Consider the following 18815-nt stretch of genomic DNA (forward strand, 5'->3'; position numbering starts at 1 on the left):
TAGGTGATTAGGTCGCAATTCAGGGTGTTAGATTGCTGGGCCCTCATTTCATGATTCCCCTCAGCAACATTTACTGTGACAAAACCTGGTGAATTCCAGTCACATGACATCATCATACCGCACACAAAAAAGGACCTTTTCTGTGTTATGTCACTCAGGTTCACATAAAAAGCCACCCAAGAAGACAGACTGTGGGTAAGAATTAGCCAAAAAACCTTTCATTATTGAACGTCTAGCACTGGACATGGTGTTGTTGAGCTGTAACCCATGGGTGCGTTCCAATATGTGACCTTGTGTCCTCCACTTGTGCTTGTGGCCTCGTACCAGGACGTTATATGTCATGATGATGTCACTGACAACAGCATTTTATTTCAATATCTCGCAAAAGATCAATTGTAAAGTCATTTTCTCATTTGCAAACTAGATGGTGAATGAAGAATAGTCTCCCCATAATTGTTGTGGCTGGAAACTTAATTGTTTTCTCCACGGACACAGGGCATCAGCAAAATGTGAGGCTACAAGCACAAGTGGAGGATGCAAGGTCGCATATTGGAATGCACACCCAGTGTCTTAGCCACTTGGAAAACATTGGGCAGCGGCACAGAATCAGAGGACCTGGTGACCCAGGCCTGGGGTTAATGACAGTCTTACTGACCCTTTAGCCCAGTCTTGCTCCAAAACATTCACAGTAATGAGTGGTCTATGTCTTATGAGGTCGCTGTTGTATACAGTTTCTTGCTGGACTCCTCAAGCGGGAATAGTGTAATTGTGCATTGTGAAGCTTTCAACACTAGAGGGGGCTAGTGGACTATGTCATTGGTCCACAATGTTGTTTTGCTGCTGGATGGGGAGATGCAGGTGCCAACACTGATGACACTACAAGGTATAAGGGTACCCCAGGCAGTCTCTCACTCACAGTACAAAATACTTATCATAATTCAACAAAAGTGTGTGTGTGTCTGTGTGTCTGTGTGTGTGTGTGTGTGTGTGTGTGTGTGTGTGTGTGTGTGTGTGTGTGTGTGTGTGTGTGTGTGTGTGTGTGTGAGAGAGAGAGGAGAGAGAGAGAGAGAGAGAGAGAGAGAGAGAGAGAGAGAGAGAGAGAGAGAGAGAGAGAGAGAGAGAGAGGTTAATGGAGATGAGAAGACCCAGAATCAGGGGTGTAGACTATAAAATAGAAGTAAAAGAAAGGTAAAGATCCTTCTCAGTTATAAGCTATATAGCTTTTTGACAGTTATCCCTGTTTAATTAATGTGTAACTGATAAGGATCTTTACTTTTCTTACTTTTTCAGTACTATTTAGCAAGTAGGCTACTGGCATTGCACTTACATCATGAATGTACGTATACTTCTCCTTTATACTCCTGTGCTCAGATTGCACAATTTAGACAAATAAATTTGAATTTATTTTTACTTAATTTTTTTTTTGGACTGTGACGCTCGCTAGGACACCTGCACCATATGGCTTCATGTCCATGGGGACCCGGATTTTCCCCAACCCCACCCTCTCTGTCTCCCAAATCATTTCATGTCTGTCATTCACTCTCCTATCAAATAAAATAATAATCAAATAAAAGCCCCAAAACCCCAAGAAATACATTTTTAAGCTCATTCCTCAAATATCAGTTTGGGTAGATTGTAAAGTGTGTGTGTGTGTGTGTGTGTGTGTGTGTGTGTGTGTGTGTGTGTGTGTGTGTGTGTGTGTGTGTGTGTGTGTGTGTGTGTGTGTGTGTGCGTGCACGCGCCCAGATAAGCTTCATTCCTTTTCTAACGTCAAATGTGTTGTGATGTTAATTGTGAAGTTAGATGGGAAGACGTTAGAATATATAAAGGCAAGTTAGATGCATTAACATAATTAGCCTATAAAACATGTGTTACATATTTCAGTCAACATACGATTTGTGTTAATTTGCATGCATACACTATGTTGTTTAGGCTATAAATTCTGTTTAAAAACTGGGAAATGCGCTGTAACAAACTAAGTTATCTATCGTAGGTTATAGCCTATTCTGTAGTTGACCTAACGTGTGGTTGAGTAGGCTACATGGTTGTCTGTTATGAAAGTAAGTGGCAGGGTTATGATTTTTGGCACACCCACTTGACTTACCCATAATTTGAAATTTGATGAAAGAGAGTGTGAGGGCTGAGTTTGGAGGGCGACCCCTATCACACCTTCCCCACATGTCTCCTCTTTCTCCCCTCCCCATCTACCGCTCTCTCACTCTCCGTCTCCCTCCTATCCCTTCCCCTGTCGCACAAAGCCAGTCGCGACCCAACTCAGGTTGACATAACGGTGCGATCCGGGAACGATGCCGGCGGTGGGAGCGGTAGCTATCGGCTTCTTCTTCATGCTTGTGGCCGCTGTGCCGCCGGCATGTCGTTCGGAGCTGGTGACGCTGGTGGAGGAGCCCGTCCGAGCCGAATCGCCTCTCCTGAAGCCCAAAGTTATGATCGCCATACTGGCTCGCAACGCCGCGCACAGTTTGCCCTACTACCTGGGCTGCATCGATAGGCTGGAGTACCCGAAGGACCGGATCGCGATATGGTGAGGAAAAGTTTCTCTTAAGTTTTTCTGCAAGTACCCAGACTTTCAAACATTTTCACAACTGTAACCATTGCATCCAAGTGCTATTTATTGTTTATTGCCGGAGTTTAGTGACATGAATGAACGGTAGGACAAGTTGTACTCGGTTAGTGCGAGTGGCTTAATGAAATGCCTGTGGCAACAGGCAGGAACAGTGCCGCCGCTGTCAGCGTGAAGGAGACCTGTTGCAAACTTTTATGACGCATTCCCCTCGCGTGTCTGCTCGCCTTAATTGAACGTTAGCGGAAGATGAAAGAAAAAGGCTCTGCTAAAACCAGTTAGGAGTGATGTTGTACACCTCCGCGGACACGGAGGTTTGTCAGACGACCAGGTAGCCTACCTAGGCTACGCTCTCTCAGGTAGACAACACTATCTTCGCTCCCGCTCTCTCAAGAGTTAACGGCTGGTGAATGATGCTCGTGCCATCCTGGATTCTGTCTGAGACGCCTACTGCTGCTGTTGGGCAGTCATGCGGAAATTGTTAATAGTAGGCCTTTCTCAGGAGTTCAAACCCCCCCACATGCCAACAGAGCACCTTGCAGTTGAAGAAGCCTCATTTTGTTTCCCTCCGATGCCATCACAAAACATGGCACTGTACTGTAAGGTAACTTTAAAACTTAAGGTGAATCTGTAAAATTGCCAAATGTTTCTTTTTGCAGTGCTTTCCCCTGGCCTGTTTTGTTTTCTTGCTGGATATCATCCCGCTGTGGGGCTCTTTCATGTAGGCTGGCCAGCTAGTTAAACCCCCTTTTGTTTGCAGGGGCTTCGCGCTCGTCTGTTTTCCATTCAGTGTACCCCCTCCCCTTACCCTTACCCACTCGCCACCACACACGCACACACACACACACACACACACACACACACACACACACACACACACACACACACACACACACACACACACACACACACACACACACACACACACACACACACACTAAAAGCCAACCCAGCCCCCTCTGTCTGTCGCCTGTAGCCCCTCTCTGAGAGTCAGCGTGGGTCCGTTCCCAGCCCTCCTCCCCTGTCCATACCACCCCACCCAGCCCTCTGAGCAAATGTCTAAATTACTGATGTGGCTGTCATGCCCGTGCTAAGAGGGTCAACTCAAACAAGTGGGAGCAGAGGAGGTGCAGAGGTTCAGGCACTCCACTCCCATCCCAGGGGACATTGGAGGGGGGACACTTTTTTTTCTTGTGTCCTCAAGTCTGGTGTCTTTTTCCATCTCATTTCTATCACATTTTGTCACCCACTTCATGGCTCTTTCCGCTCTTGCGCTGCGCTGTCATTCTCTCTCTCACACGCTCTCTCTCTCTCTCTCTCTCTCTCTCTCTCTCTCTCTCTCTCTCTCTCTCTCTCTCTCTGCCTCTCCCTGTCTCTCCCTATGTTCCACTTCGGGTGGGTAGGGTTCGAATACTGAGGGGAATTATTCTGGCGGTAAGACCTTTCCATTGTTTCATCTCCACAGCTGTCAGATTGCATCGCTCAGAGCTCTTGTGCGTGTTGTACGCTCTTTTGGCGCTGCTCTCTGTCTCTCCTTCTGTCTCTGTGCTTTCTGTCTGTCTGTCTGTCTGTTTCTCTCTCTCTCTCTCTCTCTGGGAGGGGCTCAATTGCTTCGTTTTGGGGCTTCATTTGTGGATCATTTCAACACCACTTAAATGTCAACCAGCAACTGTGGTTTTGCCAAAGTGCAGTGTAAAGTGATTTTTACCAACCTTAACCCAAAGCAAATGTCTGTTCCAGATCTCAGCTGAGGTGTACAATACATGGCTGTACAATACACACACATGCACACATGAACGCACACACAAACAGACCAACACACACACACTTTCACGCACGCACGCATGCATGCACGCACGCACGCACGCACGCACGCACACACACACAGACACACACACACACACACACACACACACACACATGCAGAGATGAATAATATCCTAGGTAAGGGTCCTTACAAAAATGTTACATACGGACATACACTGCACTACATCATGTAATTAAGTTGTAATTAATGTGAAGCTGGATATGGATTTTCAGTGGAGAAGTGGCCTTCACTGGCCCAGCTGAGCTTTAGCTGTCCAAACAATGTGGTTTATGGTGTGATTTAATTACCACTTGCTGTTGGACCTGTCATCCTTTGTATCTCAATTACACATCAAAAAGACCTTAAAAAAAAAAAGTTGAGTGAGCGCGATTTAATTAGTCCAAGTTTGGAGGGGTCATCCATCTCACTTTGTGTGCTTGTGTCTTTGTGTGCGTGTGTGCAATGCATGTGTGTACGTTTGTGCGTATCTGTGTTCCTCATTTCATATGAGGGTGTCCAGTTGCGGGACAGCATCACAGAGACTTTGTGGAACTTTCGGGGAGTGTGTGTATATGTGTGTATGTATACGTATGTATGCACCTCATGTGTGTGCATGCATGTGTGTATGTGCGTGGGCAGGTCGAAGCTGTGTGAAGACCTGCGAGGGTTTGTCTCGTGCAGGAGGAATGCGTGGAATGGCATGGTGGGTGGGTGGGGTCATGCTCCTCAGATCACATGAACCCAGGAGCCACTGGCTACAGCCAGGTTAGCGGAGACAGCCACATTCCAGCTCTACTGGGGTAGTACCGTGGTGGAGCCCAGACCATATAGATCTGGGATAGGGTGCTGCTGACTTCTTTTCCATCTGTGCACAGTCACGAAGACAACAAGAGTTCGAGAGAGGCTTTCACTGACTTTCACTAACACAGGTGCTTCTTTTCTGGGGTCAGATTGCATTTCGAGGGTGACATGCCAATGTCACATCATCCATCTGGAGGAGCCAATGATAAGTGTGTGTGAGAGAGGGAGACAGAGGAAATACTTTCAATGATATAAGTCTTTAATAAAGAAGTTAATAATAGCCTGATGCCTGATGTTTATTAAGGACCAAGTTTGCGCATTGTATCCTCCGAGCATTCCCATATCACATCATATTTGTGTGTCGCATCACCCTAGAGTCAGATATTAAGGGAAATTAATAAAATTAATATAATATTGAATATATGAATGAGTATAATATTATAATGAATATAATTAATATTGTAATGAATATGAAACACATTACCGCACGCAAATAATGTTTAAGGCGTTCCAATAATATAAATATAGGTTAACAAAAATCAGTCACTGTTATCGAGTATTGCTACTATTACTGCCATTGATTTAAGCATGGAAAATACATCTGAAAGTTAGCACAAAATGCTGAATGAGTAATGGCTCAAGTCTGGCAACCTGTGATTGTTGGATTGGGGGCAGCAGTGGTTCTGCCCATTTGGGGGACCTAGGCAAAATATAGAGACATAAGGTCTTTTTGAATTACTTTCACTGACATTTACCATGGCGGGGCTGACTATTTGGGGGGGCCCTACTATCCCTACTATGGGCAAATTTGATGGGGCTTTAGGCAACTTCCTAGTCTGCTTCTTGGTAAAGACAGGCTCTGGCCAGTCCCAGCCAGTTCAGTTATCAGCCTCAGTCATCTGGCTTCAGAAGGGGCAAGCCTAACCCTAACCCTTACCCAAACCATAACCCTAACCCAAGCTGTCCATGAAAGCTTGACCTTAACCCTAACCCTGACCTTAACCCTAGGCAGGTTGACCCAAAGACAATTAAGGGGCAAGTCCAAAGGGGTCATTGGTTTTCCATATGCTGCCTTCCATATATTACCTTATTACAAAAACACACGTCTACAACTCTGAAGTTTGCGGTTGTTATGCGCAAATTGAATGGTCCTGACTGATGGATTGTCAGGTGGAGAGAGGTGGACACTTCCTTAAGATGCATGGTAAACCAGAGCGTAACGTAAAGGATGCAGTAGATGTCAAGCGATGATTTAAGGCAAAGATCTGTCTGAACAGTCCCTCAGGCACATATACATACCTGTACATGTGTTTGGAGTCAGCCCACAGTGAACAGCACTGAACTGTGTGTGTGTGTGTGTGTGTGTGTGTGTGTGTGTGTGTGTGTGTGTGTGTGTGTGTGTGTGTGTGTGTGTGTGTGTGTGTGTGTGTGTGTGTGTGTGTGTGAGAGAGAGAGAGAGAGAGAGACTGTGTGTGTGTGTGTGTGTGTGTGTGTGTGTGTGTGTGTGTGTGTGTGTGTGTGTGTGTGTGTGTGTGTGTGTGTGTGTGTGTGTGTGTGTTTGCTTTAAAATGTGTGTTTTACGGGCATCAATGAAAAGATGCTATAAAAGTGAGCCATGATTTACTGGCAAATCTATATGGCTTTGTCTTCAATTTGGCAGAATTGTCTGTGCATGTGTGCATAGTATTTGCGAATGTGTATGTTTATATTTGCATGCTTTTCTGCTTACATGCATGCTCAAGTATATTTACTGTCTGCCTTTGCAGATGTTCACATGTTTATACGTCTTTATCTTGTGTTGACTATGGAATAATTGGGTCCTCCAAGGACGCATAGATATTTTATAGACCAGGGGTTCCCAAACTTTACCATGACAAGCCCCCCTATATACCATTAGATTCTAGCCAAGGCCTCCCTGACATGGATCGTGCCACATTTTTTTCAATGCACCCCCTTTCATAAGTCGCTAAGTGCGCCCCTAAATCTATGCGACTACAGCAGGAAATGTAATGAATGAAGCAGTATTGGCATAAATGAGGCTATTTTGCCATAAATGGCATAAATGGGGCCTTTGGCATAAACGAGGCCATTTTACTTCGCAATACTCTTCATTTTGACCTGCTGTGACCACCCCAAGTACCCCCTCGCGGCCCCACAGGGGACCCCGGCCCCCACTTTGAAAACCGCTATTATAGACCCACTGTGTTTCTGCCCCAGCTCCATACCGCCCTTTATCTCCACAGCACAAAGCGCATACACTTGCACAATCATGCATTCCTCAGCTCTATCAGTGTGTGCAGGTGTGGCTCCTGAAGGCATATGGAACAGACCTTGGGAACCTCAGATGCTCCGTGTCATGCACATGCCTTAGTAATGTTTCCCCAGGGATACAGCTTACCTGCCATGTGCAAAAAACACGCACAGAGCAGAGAGTGGGGGAGCGGAGAGAACATTTATGGGAGACAAAATGGAAGAAAAGCGATCTGCTTGCAATTATCTTTTGTGGTCATCATTGGATCTTTATTTGTGTGTGCTTCATTGGTTTGTGTGTTAGCATGGATGTGAATGTGTGGGTGTGTGTGTGTGTGTGTGTGTGTGTGTGTGTGTGTGTGTGTGTGTGTGTGTGTGTGTGTGTGTGTGTGTGTGTGTGTGTTTGTTGTTTGTATACATGTGTGTGTGTGCCGTACAGTATGTGTGTGTGCTATGTGCGTGCTTGGTTTATATTTTGGTTTCTATAGCCGTGCAATGCTGGCACTGGCTCTGTCAGCATGTTGATTGGACCCAGCGAGACAGTCGTGTGTTCTTCTTTCCAAGGGGTATTGTATTGAATCAGGACTAATCTTTTCTCCACTCTGTCCAAACACCCTTTCCTGATTACGGCTTCCCCTGCAGCTAAAGAGCATGACAGGCCTGGATGGCTAGAACATCTGTGGGACACCAGCGCAATCAGAGCCGGCTTTGCCAATAAGCAAACTAGGCAGTTGCCTTGGGGCCCCCAACAGTCCGCCCTGCCATGGTAAATACCAGCTACAGTAATTCAAAGGGGACCCATGAGTATATTTTGCCTAGGGCCCCTAAATGGATAGGAGTGCTGCTGAGCGCGATGCTTCTAGATTCAGAGCACGGCCGACTCGGGGCCCCTGGGAGATGATCCGGCTCCAGGATCCATCTCCAGCCCATAAACCTCAGAGAGCCAGTGGGATTTACCCCCAGAGCTTGGCCAGCACGGCACCGTGAGGTGAAGGGCACCCACAGGGGATGCGGGGGCTTCCGATGACCCTGTGTCCCGGGCCCGGCCAAAGCTCAGCTCAGCCAAAGCTCACCCGACCTCACCCGCCCTGGTTCGTCCACAGGACACAATAGCAGAACCATGTGCTCTGCTCTGCTCTGCTCCACTCCGCATGAGGGGGGTGTGTAGAAATGTTGTTCCCCTGAGGCATTGCAGGCACACTAGAACACATGGCATTCAAACTGTGCTCTGCTCCCCTGGAGCTGTACAGACATTCTTCGAAAAGGACAGTGTGTTCATAATGGTGATAGCAGAGCCACCTCGCCTGCTCAAAACTTCCTGAACTCTGCAGTAGGTGAGATGGTCATCATTGGTGCTGTGCCAATATCTGTTGGGCGGGCATGTACCCACCTGATTTTTTAATGTTTACACTAGGCCTATTTTGTGTGTGTATGTGTGTGTGTGTGTGTGCTATTTATGTAAAGGATGTTATTTATGTAGGCCTACCGGATGTGGTTTTGAATGTCTAGTAGAGTGCTAATAAAAATAAAACATTTGGCCTGCAGAACCAACACTGTCGAGCTCCCAGAGCTTGGTCCAGCATGCAAATCGCTTTCAGGGCTCAGGAGACAGTGATCATCTGACCCCTGGTCTTCTGGGTCAGGGGTAAAGAGCCGCAGGATATTGCAGCTACAGGATAAGCACAACATCAGGATATGAGCAGGGAATCATATCGCGATGCAAAAGTGGACAGTGAAAAAAATGGCCTTTCATACAAGTGGGATCACCAGCAATCTTATTCACGTTTTGCAGAGAAAGCTGAACTATATCATAACAGCATTGCTGTGACAGTGCCAAGACTCTTAAGTAACGAAAACTTGGTCATTATCATTTGGGTGACAATAAGGTTATAACATAGGTTCTGCTTAAAAAGCTTTAAGCTCTCGCCATGCATAGTATATGATGAAAACATTTGATTCAGTGCAGAACACCGCCATATGCATGGAAATTAATTGATTAAAGAAATAATCAGTGACCTGCACATAAATAATCAGTCACCTGCACATAAAGCATGTGTGAGTGTTTCATGAGACATGACTCAAGATTCCTTAACAAACCTTTCAGGAATGTTGAAGATCGAGCCTGTCACAATAAAAGTAAAAGAACATTGCAAAACATTGTTGCCGTTTTTGTTCCAAACCTATCACGTCACATCTGACTCAATGAGTTAGTATACTTTTACTTACTGCTGTTTATACTGCGCTTCTCTTGACCATCCAATTGCAACACACTAATTGCACAGTGGTGTAATTTTCCTAAATTGCAGCAGTCTCCAAGCCGCTCTATAATTTCCACGCATCACTTGCTGTTAAAATTCTTATGAAAATTACATTAATCATGTATTTAGGGATGGGATTTTTTTTTTTACTAAAACACTATTCTAAAATCATTGACAACTATTTGAATATTAGGACATACTTGTATTGCTAAAATGTAACTTGAAATAACTATTTGAAATTCTGCTCTATATGAAATATACGACTATTCATAATATAATTTTCGACTATTTGAAAAGCATGTCCCATCCCTACTGGAATGTTGTCCTGTTTTATGCAGTGCAGACTGTGAAGTCAAGCACAGAGATCCACGAGGAAGACTGAGTTGTTTCACTTGCAGTTTGTATTTTGGCAAGTGTGGCACCTGAAGCGTTCATGCAGACAGATGTTCACAGAACAGATTTCACCGACAGAAACGCCATGGCATCTCAAAAATGGTTCCCCACTTTGTCCACGGTTTTAGTCCTGGGGGGAAATATTTGGGCTCCTTTTTATTTGTTGCCATTCCTTTTGCTTTTGATTGTTTACACATGGGGAATTTATGCCAATGTTACGCCATAGTCATTTGTATGTCAAAGGAAGGAATCTTGCCTGAAGCTCATAAAAAACATCGTATGCCATCAATTTGGAGACGGGTGATATTTATTGATATTTTCCATGGTGGCTCAATGGACTTTAGTGAAGCATAATGCCACAAGGGAGACTTTTGTGGTACTATGAGATGTGTTGCTGAGTCATAGTAATCATACCCAACTCACGCACGCACGCACACGCACACACACACACACACACACACACACACACACACACACACACACACACACACACACACACTGCACTATGTCTGCTCTGGATGCTTTGAAACAGCAATCTTTGAACAAGACTGAAACAGTGACGTAGTCAGTTACTGCCTTCCTGACTCTGTCTGTCTATCCTCTGGTCTGTCTGTCTGTCTGTCCTCTGGTCTGTCTGTTGTGGCCTCTTTATGTTTGTGCCGGTCACACATGACTTATGAGCCCAATCACACTACATGTCAATCAGACCAGTCAGCAGGGAAAGTAAGAGGATACAGATGTAAACACACACGCGCATGCATACACACACACACACACACACACACACACACACACACACACACACACACACACACACACACACACACACACACACACACACACACACACACACACACACACACACATTCTCTCTCTCTCTCCCTCTCCCCCTTTCTTTCAAACATGTATAGAATCACAGAGAAAGAGATTGCAAGAGACAGTCAGATGAAGAGTCTTGCAGACAGCACACACAGGCAGAGGAACATACTGTACACAAATCGAGGATGCGTCCTGAATACATGGCAACGAAGGGTATTTTAATGAACAAAGAGGCTCTCAGTGCTAAGGACCAAGTGCATTTTAGGAGAGAGAGGGGAAGTGTAATTTTAACTCCCATTTACCGGTTTCATCACTCATAGCTGTTTGTTAGCAGTAGTCTAATTTAGTGTCCATGTCCGTTTGCATGACACCATGCCCCTCTGGATCTTTCTCCTCACTCACAATCGCATCTCAGTTGTGATTTTTTTTATAGTTTTATTTTTGTGGAACACATGGAACTGTCTCTGTGTATGAAATGCACTAGGCCTATACAAATAAACTCGGCTCTCCTTATTACTTTCTTGCCTTTCCTTCCACCTGTACCTGTGTCATCCGTTTTTAGCTGCAGCATCGGTTTGTTGGTGGGTGTTTTATAATTTTAACTCCACATACCGGTTTCATCCCTCGTAGTGGTTTGATAGCAGAAGTCTAATTTAGTGTCCATGTCCTTATGCATCACACTATATCCATCATGGCCTTTCTTCTCACTCACAGTCGTGTCTCAGTTCTTACCTGTCTCGTCTGTTTTTAGCTACGGTATGGGTTTGTGTGGTGGGTGTTTTGTTTTTAGTTGCGTGCAAGCGATTCTATACGCCACTGCAGAATGTCGGTCGGCCAGTTGGAAACCGCTCTGTTTTTTGGGGGATTTGCACGCGACGTAGGTTTGAGGACCTTGTTTTCCCCTCCATCCCTGTGTTTATGCCCGTAGAGTATAGTTCTATAGATTGCACATGTGGTTTGCATCCTACAGTGTGAGATAGATAGTTTGCAATGTGAGTATGTAGTACCGGTATGCACTGTACATATGTGTTATGGGCCACAGATCAAGCTGTGGTGTAAGTGCCTGTGGGTTGATAATTGTATGCATTACAGTCCAGAAAGGTAATCCAAGATGCAGGTGCAGGACAAAAAATGAAATACTATGAAAATAAAGGTGGAATGTCCGCACTGCTCCCGTTTTTCTTTTTCTTTTTTAATTTTCCAAGTGAACGTTTTCGTTACAGTCCAAAAATCCTCTGTCTGTGTGCACATGTATGTGTGCACAGGTGTGTATCTGTGTGCGTTCTGTTGTAGATAGGCCTACGTATTTACACTGTAGAAAATACAGTGATAATTCAGCACTTTGAGAGTTGATTTAACAGCTTCTGGATTGTATTTGTTCCCAGAGTACTCTCTTGAATTAAAACTGCATAATTTTTTTTAAAAAAAAACTGTGCACATTGTACAACCATGTAAATCAGCGTGGGTATGAAGAACTCTTTTCCAAAACGTTATGAAATACATTTTAACACCTACTTCATATGTTTTGTTCGCAGTCTTGTGCGAGAATGATGGATGTTCAAATATGCCATTCCTCATAGCTATCATGCAGTCATCTGTTGAAGGGAAATGAGTTAGCATGGCTGGAGGGGAACGTTACTCAGGCGTGTTTTGATGAAACTAGCGCATGTTTCCTGTCGGAATGCCAATCTCTCCAAAGCATGGTTTCGCCCTGTCGCGAAGGAGCTCACCAACACCACCCCTCTCCTCATCTATACACCAACCCTTTCTTTTGTCTCTTTCTCTTTCCTTTTTTTCCTTTCTTCACATCTCCCCTCCTTGCTTCCATCACCTCCTCTCCTCTACTTTTCTCACCTTTCCTCTCCTCACCTATCCTCTGTGTTTTCCTCTCCTCTCTAGACACCAGGCTACTCTCGAGTTGGCAAACCTTTCCATTACTCCATCCAAATGAATTAATGTGAAGCTGTTATTGTACCGGTCTCTCTCTCTCTCTCTCTCTCTCTCTCTCTCTCTCTCTCTCTCTCTCTCTCTCTCTCTCTCTCTTAGGCAGCATGGCACAAAAATGTTCTCTCTTGGTCTCCGGCTTCATTTTGCCACCCTCTCTTGCCAAATGTGAGACTGCTGGACCTGTATGTCCGTGTGCACGCGGCCTGTAGGGTCCATGACTAATGGCTTGTGTTCCCAGTGGGCGCATCAGCCTCTCCCTGGGGTTATAAATACTCCATGAGGTGTGATGGCCAGTTGGAGACTTGGTGTGGTTTGGGGGAGTGCAATAAAAAGTTACAGTGTTAATTCAACAAGTGCAGAGCACTGTGGGACGAAATGCACACTAGCAGGTTGAGTCTTTACGTGTTGAATTGACATGGTATTTTTTAGGGCTGTAACGATACACTCAACTCGCGATTCGGTTCATATCATGATTTTTGACTTACGGTTCAATAAACCCCACGATTTCTGAAATGTATCTCATTTGAAGCTTGGAAGCACTATCACATCGAATCATATGGCTGTTTTCTGGACTGAAGGCTGACAAATCTTTGAAAGGGCGTATCATGATACTGCCTCCTTACATCACAATTCAGTACTGTGATTCTGCGTATTGCGATTTCTCGGTTTGATCCAATATTGTTTCAGCCCTAGTATTTTTTACTATGTGGTGAAATGGAGGGTGTGTGTGTGTGTGTGTGTGTGGAAGGGGGTGTATGTTTGTGTACTTGGCGAGTGGTGGTGCTGTATGTTTGCCATGGAGAATAGCATGTTTATGTACATTTTAAGGAGCAGACAGATTATTTGCATCGCAAAGCATTCAGTGTTCTAAGGTCAGAATCCGTGAAAGACTGCTGGGAAATGGGACCAGAGTATATGTGCATGTCTTCATCGTATTTTTATTGAATAAATCAATGTTTGTGACACTGATTACACAGCAGTTATGTCTGGTTTAATTGCGTTTTTTGGCAGGGGGTATTTCCTGCAGTATCAGGAAGTTCTCTACTTGGTAGAGGAAACCAGGTCCTCGCTTCAAACCAGTGGACCTTTTTTTGATTCAGTGTGTGTGTGTGTGTGTGTGTGTGTGTGTGTGTGTGTGTGTGTGTGTGTGTGTGTGTGTGTGTCTGTGTCTGTGTCTGTGTCTGTGTCTGTGTCTGTGTCTTTGTCTGTGTCTGTCTGTGTCTGTCTGTGTTTGTGGGTGTGTGTGTGTGTGTGTGTGTGTGTGTGTGTGTGTGTGTGTGTGTGTGTGTGTGTGTGTGTGTGTGTGTGTGTGTGTGTGTGTGTGTGTGTGTGTGTGTGAGAGAGAGAGAGAGAGAGAGAGACAGAAAGATACAGGGAGAGAGACAGAGACACACACAGAGAGAGAGAGAGAGCAGCTTGTCCATTTTCATAATCCTCAACCACACCTTATTTGATCCCAAATCAAATTCACAATCACAAAAGCTCATTGCCGCTCCATTATACTAAAGAATGCTATAAATAAAGTCTACAAAGGTCTGGTTGTGCTATTTTATGCCAGTGACATCAGTTCTCCTGCAGCATAATCATATTTTCCATTAGACTCACTCATTTCGTGATTACTTCATACAGCTCTTTCTCATATAAAGTATGCCATTCCCTTGTATGTTATTGCAGTGTAAAATCCATTAACCCTATAGACCTATGCATCATAGTGTACATGGTAAAATGTTTATTTCTAGAATGTTCCCAAATGAAAAGGCACAATGTTGGCATATCCATTATGTAGGAGCCTGTAAAACTCCTTATTTTACCGCAATAGCAACTGCGGTGTAGCAATGAAGTGTGTGTGTGTGTGTGTGTGTGTGTGTGTGTGTGTGTGTGTGTGTGTGTGTGTGTGTGTGTGTGTGTGTGTGTGTGTGTGTGTGTGTGTGTGTGTGTGTGTGTGTGTGTGTGTGTGTGTGTGCACGTGTGTCAGCATGGGAAAGAGAGGGAGTGTGTGACATTGGATGGCCAGTGTCCGAAAGTGAAAGTGTGGGAATGGACTTCCATAGGCAGGGGGGGGAGTGGAGCTGGCTCAACTCTGTTGACTGAAGGGGGCCTGAAGAATTCAGCTGTACACACACACACACACACACACACACACACACACACACACACACACACACACACACACACACACACACACACACACACACACACACACACACACACACACACACACTCCCCCTCCCCCCTGAGTCTGCAGGTCCAGCCACGTCAGCTGAATTGCAGCACACACAACAAATGCATGCACGCGTGCACACACACCCACACACACACACACACACACACACACACACACACACACACACACACACACACACACACACACACACACACACACACACACACACACACACACACGCACACACACACACACACATCTGCATTCCCACACACACACCCGCATTCATACATATTCATAATTCCTTTGTGCGCATTCATATTTTCCACACACATACTCTGCAAATGCACTTCATATACTTGTGCATAGCCTTTACCCATGAACACATCATCTGCTACAAAAAAAGGTTGATGAGTAGTTGAGACTTAGCGATGACTGGAATTGAATGACTAAATATTGTTCCTGCTGCCTGCAACCTTTCATGGTAGCAATCCGACTCTGAAAAGCAATCCGTAGCAACCCGGCCCTGGAAAAGTGCTGAAAAGTGTTGGAAAGTCTAAACTACATCATCTCAACATTGCTATGACATTACCCAGAGTAACAAAGTAATTTGAGTAACAAATTAAGTCATGGTCGAGCTTATAATAGAGCCTGTGCATGAAAGGGTTTCTAAACCGTGTATTGTTCTTTTATCAGGATGATTCATTAGTATCCTTAATGCTGTATTACATCCTCTAATTGCCCAGACTGTGAGTAGTGTAATTAGACAAGTGTGGCTTTAATGAGAGCTGGACCTGTTGGGCTCTGTCTAGTCTATTCTCTTCTCTGGCAGCGAGTAGTTCTGGCTCTGGCCAGCAGTAATGTGTTTCACAGGAGAGGTGGTTAGTGGGTAAGAAGTGATAGATAGGCAGATAGATGGAGAGAGAAAGAGATTATGTTCAGGTGCTAGACGTGGATAGCAAGAGAGAGACATAGAGAGACAGAGAGAGAGATAGAGAGAGTAGTGCAGTGCAGTATGGTCCAGTGCAGTGTAAGGACTTGGTGATAACGGATAGCAAGAGAGACATTAGGCAAGAGAAAGGAGGACAGAATGTGTGTGAGAGAGAAAGAGAGAGAGATATAGATAGCGAGGGATGGGGGATTATACAGGCATACGGTCTCTATAGAGAGAGTGGTGGTGGAGGTGTGGTGGAGGTGAGTGATAAGCATGTGGTGACCAGATGTTTCCTATGAAGTGAGACCTGGAGCACCCCAGGCCTCTAAATAATGATGAGGTAGACCGTTAGACAGACACACTTCACACACAGAGCCAAGACAGCAATCAGAGAGACCGTCAGGCAGACAGACAGGCAGGCAGGCAGACAGACACGCAGGCAGACAGACAGGCAGGCAGACAGACACGTGGAGATCGACACTCAGAGAGAAGGAGAGAAATGATAGGAAAGAGCAGGATAGAAAGAACATGATCCAACACAAGGACATGATGAATGGAGAAAGGAAGAGGATGTTGAGACAGGGGCAGTGTGGAGTGGTAGAGAGAGGAGAGGGGGAGCACAAATATGGAGGTATGGAGTTGGGGGCAAGAGAACATGACAGATGGACTGAGAGGAAGGGGCAAAAGAAAGTGGGAAAGGAAAAGAATCAAAGATGAAGAGGCGTGAGGACAGCCCAACGAAGATAAAGGAAGGAAAGAGAAACACTTTCTTTCAAAACATCTGACTGTACTGTGTGAAATAGTTTTTTGTCCATTTCTACATCTTTTCATTGCAAGGATTGAACAAAGCATCCTTTATCTCGGCAAATGTATAGCTTCATCCATTAACATGCACCACAGATCCCCTGAACTCCAGTAGTATTCATGCAAAGCCCATGAGGGTTCCCTAACAATACAGTTCTTCATGTACACTATACTCGCTCTCCAATAGGAAACTGCATCTGCATCAGTGGGCTGCTGTAGGTTCGGAGTGGATGAAAAGAGCAATGTAGTACATACTTTCTTAGGTCAGATAGGATCCTTCAAGACAATGTCAGGACTGATAGTATTCAGGCTCCATGCCTGATTTCAAGCTTGACAGAGTTTGCACAAATAAAAACATTGGTAATAATTAGACATTAGGTTATTCTTATCTCAGAAAGTGTTACAGGTCCAGGGTTTTCTTCTACTATCAGGCTTGAATAATGGTCATACACAGGCTATTAAATGTTTGAATAATGTGTCAAAATAGGCCTACGTTTCATCACTATGCAGTATCTTGTCGTCGTCGTTAGAGCAGGGGAAAAAGTTCAGGCCCAGGATTTTTTTTCACTATCACCCCTGCAATGTAATTGGAGCCTATAGATAGTGTATACTCATTGTACACTGACAAATAACGACATAACTCAATACACCACTGCCAAAGTACCAGTACACGCATACACAACTATGTGAATTGTGCTACAAGTAGATAGTTATTATTATATACTGTATCATATTAATACACTAACTTGCAGGATCATGCTCTTGCCTACATGCCTATGTGTATGTTTGTTGCACTTGTGCATGTGTTCGAGTGCACAAACCCACACGCACGCGCAGAAACTTTACGAGCCTACGCCCCCTTTCAAAACACCTCTCTTGTTAGGTGTTGTAGTGTTTGTAGCCTCCAGTAAAAGGGTCCTCCTGCGGAGACCTGCCGGGAAGAGGGAGAGGAAGAGAAGGGGGCGTTCTGATGCTGCGCGATGCTGAGTCTGACCTGGACCATATTCCCAGAAGTCAAGGGGGGATGGAGGCTGAGTTGGGGAGTATGATGAAAGGGCAGAGAACCAGAGGGGACATGGGGAGGGGGAAAGACTTTCGAAATTCGAAAGACTTTAGGTTTCCTGTAGTCACTGGTGTGCACAGTGGAAAATAGCAGTGACTCTTAACCTCTTAAACGATTTCTGGAAATTTCACACCTCCTCTTGAGTTAAAGGGTTGAGTTTGTCCTTTCTCCTTTACTTCTAGGGATTCCCTGATTCTGGCAATACAATTTATACATTCAAGCTATCATATATACTATAGTAATTGAATCTTATGGTCAGAGTATTTTGACTCTCCACAGTGTTGTAAGTGCTATCTGGATTTATATATACTGTCTGGACTTATGTAAGTTGAAATATTGTGTGAAATATTGACATCCTATGGCGGTGGCGTCGAAGCTGAGTAGGGGAATTTGATGGTAGGGCAGAGACAAAGGGGATATAGGGAGGGGGGAAAGACTTTAAAAGACTTTGTTTGGTGAGACTCAGCTTGGTGCTAAGCCTGGTCCATTATCCCAGAAATCTCGGGTGGGATGGTTTTGGGGCGTGGAGGCTAAGTAGGAAATGTGGTGAGAGGGCAGAGACACAGAGGGGATATGAGGAGGGGTACCACTTTGAAAAGAACAGTAAAAAAAGAACAGACGTCAGCTATAAACAAAAGAGCTGTGGCCTGGGGCTGTGTGCTTGGCCAAGCTTCTGCATGTATAGACCCCAGGAATCTGGACATACACATGCATGCATGCACACGCACACGCACAGACACACAAGCATGCACACACACACACACACACACACACACACACACACACACACACACACACACACACACACACACACACACACACACACACACACACACACACACACACACACACACACAGACATTCACATGCATGCACATTCACTCACACAAGCACGCGCACACAGATGAACTTGTAAAACGGGGATTAACAAGCATAGTTACAAAATTAAAATTACACAGTTGCATTAAAATAACAAATCAAGTAAAATAACACG

The 18815-nt window shown here is 44.9% G+C and overlaps 1 protein-coding gene across 1 annotated transcript in view; it reads left to right on the forward strand.

Annotated features, from left to right (window-relative positions):
* Positions 1-2200: 2200 nt before the first annotated feature.
* colgalt2b (collagen beta(1-O)galactosyltransferase 2b) overlaps positions 2201-18815 on the forward strand; it is a 55441-nt gene continuing 38826 nt past the window's right edge. The window contains exon 1 of the mRNA XM_063200233.1: positions 2201-2542. Coding sequence (XP_063056303.1) covers positions 2307-2542 — 236 coding nt within the window. The 5' untranslated portion in view covers positions 2201-2306. The remainder of the gene's footprint in view (positions 2543-18815) is intronic.

This window comes from Engraulis encrasicolus, chromosome 6, assembly GCF_034702125.1.
Source record: "Engraulis encrasicolus isolate BLACKSEA-1 chromosome 6, IST_EnEncr_1.0, whole genome shotgun sequence".
In the NCBI taxonomy this organism is placed as follows: domain Eukaryota; kingdom Metazoa; phylum Chordata; class Actinopteri; order Clupeiformes; family Engraulidae; genus Engraulis; species Engraulis encrasicolus.